The sequence below is a fragment of the Tuber melanosporum genome (assembly GCF_000151645.1).
Source record: "Tuber melanosporum whole genome shotgun sequence assembly, scaffold_32, strain Mel28".
NCBI classification, from domain to species: Eukaryota; Fungi; Ascomycota; class Pezizomycetes; order Pezizales; family Tuberaceae; genus Tuber; species Tuber melanosporum.
In genome coordinates, this window is record NW_003298997.1 from 231,532 (window position 1) to 238,552 (window position 7,021).

General features: G+C 48.0%; 3 protein-coding genes; 2 read left to right on the top strand and 1 right to left on the bottom strand.

Annotated features, from left to right (window-relative positions):
• Positions 1 to 1,006: 1,006 nt before the first annotated feature.
• Positions 1,007 to 2,128, top strand: GSTUM_00007144001 (uncharacterized protein; the record flags this gene model as incomplete). XM_002839214.2 has 1 exon in its annotated part: positions 1,007 to 2,128. One exon carries the CDS (start codon positions 1,007 to 1,009, stop codon positions 1,211 to 1,213), a length of 207 nt encoding a protein of 68 aa, XP_002839260.1. The 3' UTR covers positions 1,214 to 2,128.
• Positions 2,129 to 3,317: 1,189 nt separating this feature from the next.
• On the top strand, positions 3,318 to 5,806 carry GSTUM_00007145001 (uncharacterized protein). XM_002839215.2 has 10 exons: positions 3,318 to 3,843; positions 3,901 to 4,188; positions 4,233 to 4,239; positions 4,380 to 4,635; positions 4,679 to 4,701; positions 4,768 to 4,813; positions 4,902 to 5,013; positions 5,085 to 5,262; positions 5,319 to 5,443; positions 5,518 to 5,806. The coding sequence occupies exons 1-10, from the start codon at positions 3,730 to 3,732 to the stop codon at positions 5,689 to 5,691; spliced, it is 1,323 nt and encodes a 440-aa protein (XP_002839261.1). The 5' UTR covers positions 3,318 to 3,729; the 3' UTR covers positions 5,692 to 5,806.
• A 120-nt stretch (positions 5,807 to 5,926) lies between these two features.
• GSTUM_00007146001 (uncharacterized protein) lies at positions 5,927 to 6,745 on the bottom strand (the record flags this gene model as incomplete). XM_002839216.2 has 4 exons in its annotated part: positions 6,537 to 6,745; positions 6,214 to 6,456; positions 6,110 to 6,149; positions 5,927 to 6,014 (listed from the first exon to the last, which is right to left on the bottom strand). The coding sequence occupies exons 1-4, from the start codon at positions 6,616 to 6,618 to the stop codon at positions 5,927 to 5,929; spliced, it is 453 nt and encodes a 150-aa protein (XP_002839262.1). The 5' UTR covers positions 6,619 to 6,745.
• Positions 6,746 to 7,021: the final 276 nt, after the last annotated feature.

The window sequence follows — 7,021 nt, forward strand, 5'->3', positions numbered from 1 at the left end:
CAGGGTTGATAAGTTCTGTTCGAAAAAGTTGATAGCAGAAGGAGGTGCTGGATCTCGTTAACTAGTATTCGCAGTTCCGTTAGTTTGTCAGGCCAAGCCTATCCGTGCTGACGGGGGCAGGGAGCTAATCCTCGCCGATAACCTGATAGCGGAATCCAACCGATTTTACTGTACGGTCGTCAATTTTGAGCCGATTTTCGTACCTCAGCTTACCATGATTATTGCAGGAACAATAAGTCCCTTCACAGGGAGGCGAATAGCAATATATGTCTCCCCTCGCAAAAGAGATGTGGCTTTTGCCAACCCGTGGGATGGTCTTGGTCATATCTGCCCTCCGGCGGGGCAGATCTGCTACAAGTTGCACTTGTCGCAGGCTCGCGGGGGTTCGGTCTGTAGGGCTGATGAGGGCAACAACTGATAGGCTACCATGATCTCGCCATGCGCCGATAGTAATAGGCGCATCAAAGTTATCAACACTGCGCCTCCGGAACAACATCGGCTAATCCCGACATGCTCGGGTCGGCGGGAAGGTTTCTACGGTTTTCCGGTCGGGATAAACCTGTTCGTGCGCGGTAGGGAAAAATAATCCAACCGGTTTCAGGTTGAAGGATAATTGCCAACATAGATATTTTATTTCATTTTATTAACTTGTGGAGATGTGGGCATTTATGATTTTCGATATCTGGAAAATATGAATCAGAAGATCTTGATCTTTCGGATCGAAGTTGGGAAGCATTTTGTTTGGGAGTCTCACGTAATGACTGCGCGTATGATAAAATGCACTGTTCTCCTACCCGCACTTCGAGTAAGCAAAAACAGGCCAAGTGACGCATTTTCGGCGATAAAGACATCATCACTAGTCCTAATTTGGCAAACTATTGCTTTTTCAGATATAGTCTTCGCATATCCGCTATTAAAGATGAGTTGTGCGTGAGTTTGCCGACTTCCCGCGGGTGCAGACTTTCCGGAGAAAGCCATAAAAGGATAGGTTGATAATAAGCCGAGGATGCTTAATAATCTAGCTGAACAATGGCCGCACGTAACCCGTAAATCTAAATTACAGGTTTATCACCACCCCGAACCATACCCCAATTGTCAACTCGGCAGGATAAAAATTGATGATGCCTCATGCTCTAAATTCGCCACTCCGTTGGTACAGTTACCGTGGCGTAACGCCATGAACGGTGTCGACGAACGAAATCCGGGCTCTTGACGCCTTGGATTTAAAGTCATGAAGCTCCAGCAGGTTCGGTTCACGATGCACGTACCTTGTGCTTGAGCGGTTCCAAGAAACACACCGCCGCTCAAGACGATTTTGTTCGACACACAGTACCCTGGTTCCCCCAGACCGGGAGATACAGGCGCAATACATCCATTTCTTGGATTGGCCCGGTGACCGCAGTGGTACTACTGTGCCGTACAGCTGGGTAGGGGTGTGGTCGATGATAACAAGCATCACGGAAGTTATGTGTTTGCTGTGTCTGCTCGAGCACTTCACCAGGGACAATGCGACTTCCACTGCGTATATCCTACCCGCAGCATGTCTCGAGACTTTTTCCCCTCAGCCAAATTCACCGCACGTGCGGAAAAATAACGAACCAGCTGAATTCTTGAAGGTGGTGATTTAGCTCGCGATTAGTTGATGGGATGTGGCTGCAGGAGAGGCGGAACTAAATATTCACTTATCATAACCATAAAGTTAATGTGGTTTAGTTCTCGAACACGGCTGGCGACATCTGCCATTCACGCTCCAAAAGTTGCTCGAGTATCAAGCCACTTCTGCGCCCATCCATCCCTTGCGAAAGCGAACCTTCACACCGATGTCTTCCGGGAAGCGCAAGAGCTGAGAGGAAGGAAGGGGAGATGGCCGGTAACAATTGGAGGAAATTCCTCGGCGTATAGTACCCCTTTCTATTAGATCTACCGGCTGTCTGGTCCTATTCAATTTCTCTCTCGGAGGAGGAAGTGCATGGTGGAATCTATTCGCTGTTTGCAATGGGTGCCGGCGCTTATCTTGCCAAGAAGCCTCCTCGCCACTCCCTGTGGTGGATAGCCGGAGTACGGTACTTTGCCAAGAAAGTATACGATGGCTCGACTTCAATCTCCAAAGGGTTTTCAACAACCGCTTCGATGAGAATTATGACTCTATTAGGGGGATTTAGCAGGTCGGGGCATGATTCGCTAGGGTAACGAAAGTGGAACAATTCCCTCGCCCGAGCCTAACTACGCTCTAGCAATAGAGTCCATTTAGGTTGCCATTGATAGCAGTTATGAGCCGAATAAGGAAAGTGTACTAATCCTAATTAGTCCCCTAACAAAACCATTAACCTCTGTTTCATCCCTCATGGCTTTCTTGAAACCTAATGTTTTTTCACCATTTATTTTTTAATGATAAGCCTAGGATTTGAGCTTTAAATTCCACTTCAAAAATTCACTCCACCAATTCTTATTATCACCTGAGAATCATTCAAAGACTGGACACTTTCTAGGCGGGTATATAACCGCCTAGGTGGGTAGGGACGATCTTCGGGTATCCTCTCCAAACCCTTTATAGAGGCTGCCTTGGCCTAGCGAACCATGCCCCGGACCTGCTAAATCCCCCTATTAGATAATACAGTAGGTGACTCCCTACACGCTAATATACTGAGAAAATGAAAATACCTCGAGTTTCCGTGGAGATACTAGGGTTTAAAGGGAAAACTCTAGTTGGAGCTGGGGAAATCTCAATGCTGTTGGCGCAGACGGTTATTAGGTGTCTTCCAAGGGATCCACCTGTGATAGGGTCATGTTGGCATAAAGTTAATGGCAGAATATGGCCAAGCCTGGATGGATGGTTGCATGATCCGGCTACCGAGGTCTCCCCCACCGCATTAGTTAACGCGGGATTTGGACGAGTGAACAGAATGGGTAAATTTACAAGTATAATTATCCCGCAGACGAGAGATCAGGCAAAACACTTGTGCAAACACACTACAATAGCAAGTCTCCATTTGTTAATATTTAATATTGGCCTGGGTTTACTTGCGATGAAAAGATCCTTTAACCTAGGACCTCATGAAACCGCAACCATGCTTGTAACAAAGAGTCCTAGCTAGACCACCTCACGTGCGACCATGCATAACACTTTGCGCTAATATTATTATACAAAATAAATAGAGAAGATGGACACGAGTTTATCGCGAAAAGACCGACATGCCTGAGTGACAGGGGAAGAGGAAGTCGGCAAAACGTAAAAACCCGGGCGTTTGCATATTCCGGTTGGGTAACAGAAATTCACTTCTTGGTGAGAGAGAAGTACGGTACTCTCAGGGACAAATGTTGGCCGGGTTCATCAAAATGTAGGCCGGAACAAAAGTTCCGATGGTAACCAATATCACGACCACCATCTACGGGGGCCCGACGTGGTTGGCATCAGAGAAGATTCCAGGATATACCTTCTGTGAAAGATGAAAAATCGAATTGGGTGCTAGAGATTGGGGATTTTTGTTTATGGGGGAGGCACGGGATTGTACGGTAGGTATGATAGGTAACTCGATATCGGAAACTTTACGTATAAATTGGTGGTCGTTGTCCCCCTCCCCTCATGGTATGATTCAATATATAGCGGTTCACTATCATAGTCGGTTTCTCATTTGAAGTTTATTTACTGTGATCTGATCCCTTCCTTCTTTGTCCCGGAAGCAGAAAACTAGGATTTCTATCTCGGTATCGATATATCGTAGCCCAACGATGGCCCCAACCCCAACCCTTCAGCCATTCCACGTCCTCGAGGATACCAGGAGGGATGACAGGACATTGCCAGCCTTCACGGTGAGCACCACAAGAGGATTTCTCCCTAGGGACGTATGTACAGTACCCCCTCCCTCCCCCATCTATACCACCCTAACATGACCAACTCAGGAACCCATCACCGAACTCCCCCGCGAATTCGCTGCGCTAGATACCCTCCTCCACCGCTGCCCGATAAGGACCGCCACGGGTGGGCCCGGCCTCCTGGCCGAAGGCCTCTTGGGCGAGGTCGTCGAGCAGGAATTCCCGAACCTCGTCGAGCACGTAGCCAAGTACGCGAACGACCAAGCCATGCTGACAGCGCTATACAGAGACTACAGCTTTCTGGCGAGTTCGTATCTACTCGAGCCGTGCCATCACAATATGCTAAAGAGCGGAAGTTATGGGCTTGGGAGGAGTGTGTTGCCGGAGAATATTAGTATGCCGTTGGCGGAGGTTGCGAGGTTGTGAGTTCCCCCCGAGATATACATGTCCTTTTCTAAGGTGCTCTTTTTAATAAGTTTTTAGGACTGGTGAATTTCCCCAAATATAATAGGTTCTTTTCTTTTTTTGTTTTTTTTCTTGAGAGGGTCATGTTGGCTAATTGTTAGGTTTCCAACCGTTCATGGAGTATGCTGGTAGTTACGCACTCTACAATTACCGCCTTCTAGACCCCGCGCTAGGACTGACGTACGACAACCTCGCGCCGATCCGTGCGTTCGAGAAGGGTCTTGATAGGACCTCGTCCGAGGCGGGGTTCGTCCTCACGCACGTTGACATGGTGAAGGAGAGTCCCGAACTCGTCGCTGGAGCGGTAAACACTCTTAGAGGAGCGGAACACTACCTTGCGCACGGCGACAAGAAGTTGTTCAAAGATGGATTGAAGGAAGTGGTGAACAGCTTGACGAAGATTAACCGTGTTTTGGAAAGCAAGTTACTTACCATACATGTATCATGGATGATAACCCATGACGCTAATACATTGCCAAATACATGCAGGAATGTGGTCCCGCTCCAAACCCGGGGAATACGGCAACTTCCGGACGTAACGTCTTTTCCTTCCCTTTTCTCCTTCTCGAAACCTTAAAAAGATCTCGTTGAAAAAGGCTAACTCAATCGCAATGGCTAAAAAGGTTCATTTTCGGAATAACCGGACAATCAATGTTCCCCAAAGGCGTGATCTACAAGGGGGTCTCCGACACGCCATTCACCTTCCGTGGTGAATCCGGGGCTAACGATAGCATGGTTGATCCCCTCTCCTTCCTCCTTACGGTAAACTGCGACAATGTCTAACTTATCCCACTTCCACTTCAAAGGTCCCACTAAGCGACAACCTCCTCCAAATCTCCATGCCGGAAACCCCCCTAACGGATATATTGAAAGACTTTCGCAAGTACCGCCCGGGAAACCACATGGAGTTCCTATCATGGGTCAAGTCTTCCGCAGAGCAAGTCGGGATCAAGAAGCTCGCGCTTGAGGATGCGGAGTCCGCTAGTACTTTTTCTCCTTCCCTTTTTCCAACTTTTCACAGAATACTAATTAGGAAAAAGCACTCTACCTCCACGCCCTAGATCAAGTCCGCGACTTTCGCTGGCGTCACTGGAATTTTACGCGCGAGTACATTATCAAAAAGACCGCTCATCCGACAGCGACTGGGGGGTCGCCAATAATTAGAGTACAGTACTCCTTCCTTCCTTCCTTTCCTTTTTTCTTCCCTGTGTCCTGCGCAGTGCTAATGTACGCAAGCAGTGGCTACCAAACCAACTCAACGCAGTAATAAACGCCCAGATGGAGGTATTCAGGGCCCTTGAGGACCTCAACCACGCCACGCCCGCGGTCGCCGAAGTACGTGAGAAAGTCACGAAGCAAAAGGCAGACTTGACGAAAGAGGTGGAGAAATTTTGCGCTGAGAGAGGTGTTTGATGGGATGGAGGCGACTTTGTTTTTGTTTTTCTTTCTTTTCTTCTTCTATATCTTGAAGTGTATTTCTTTTCAGTGAAACGAACGAACGAATTCCATCACGACAAGTTATCCATCACCCCACCAAGGCAAACCCCATATGCCACTGAAAATCACTCGCCGACTATCGCCACCGACCTTCTGCCCCCGTAGATCCCCAATCCTACGGGGGGCTGTACCGTCCGCTACGCTACCGTACTTATAAGTCAGCTACCGTATCTGCGTGTGATACGGTACGCATCATGTAAGCCGAAAAAAGCCCACCCCATTGTTGGTTGGATGGTCCGCTGGTCATGTGTGCGAGTAGCGCCAGCCGGGAGAGAAAGAGTCAGCGCCCGCATCGGCGAAAAAAAAAAAAAAGAAAGGAAGATCACTTTCTTACCGTAGATTTGTGCGCCACGCGAGAAGTGCAATTATCGTGGCTGGAAGCGCCCACTGTATTAGTCTTGCGCTAATCTAGACTTTTGCCGGGTTCTACTCTATTACCGTAATCATTCCAGCGGGGGGTGCCGTGAGGAAGCTTTTGTTTTATCGGTATCGTACGTGATTGAGGAGGGGAAGGAGATTGGAGCGATATGGTATTACTCGTACATGGTTCGATTGGTATAGCGTTTTTTGTACTGTAATTACTGTACTTGTACAGTACTCTTACTGTGCCGAGGTTTGTATGATATTTTGTCATGGCATAAGTCATAGTACGAGTACTGCTATGGGGAGCTGGGTAAAGCGCTGGGCGGAAAAAGTCAGTGAAGTCGGTACCCCGACCGTCGTAGGATGCCGTTGTGAATAATCAGGGTGGTATAGCTCACAGCGTGATTCTCCTGTTTTAGCGCGTTTCTGATGGCCGGGGGATGGGTTCGTGAAGGAGGAGTCTGAGGATCCTTCCTTCATGAGATTCGCTGCAGGATCGATTCGGTTTGTGGATGTTGAAGAGACCTCCCGAATAATGTGGTTTATTAGGAGAAGGGAGGGCCAGGTTTCCGGAGAGTATATCGTATCATATCATACTTGCTTTGGCTTTCACTGGCCTGGGGCATCGGTATGGGTTTGCGGTGGGAGGGATTGTTCCGATAAGTAATGAGGATCTCATACGAACGGTAGGCTTGCCACTGATAAAATATGCAAATTGGGGAATAGAGGAATAAAGCGTAGTACAGTTTTGTTTCACGTCCATTTCCTTCTCTAGCAGAAAATAAACACGGTAAAGGTCTCAAATGCCACACAAGTTGTATGAAGTATTCCTTAGATTCCATAGCGCCCTCAGATGACATAGAAAATCAATTGTTCGGGGGGT

Bases quoted from the DNA above. Each gene is read 5' to 3' on its own strand.
- GSTUM_00007145001 (XM_002839215.2), top strand. From the start codon at position 3,730: ATGGCCCCAACCCCAACCCTTCAGCCATTCCACGTCCTCGAGGATACC. The intron at 4,636-4,678 runs GTTCAAAGATGG...AGCTTGACGAAG, and splicing joins GCGCACGGCGACAAGAAGTT to ATTAACCGTGTTTTGGAAAG. The intron at 5,263-5,318 runs GTACTTTTTCTC...ATTAGGAAAAAG, and splicing joins TGAGGATGCGGAGTCCGCTA to CACTCTACCTCCACGCCCTA.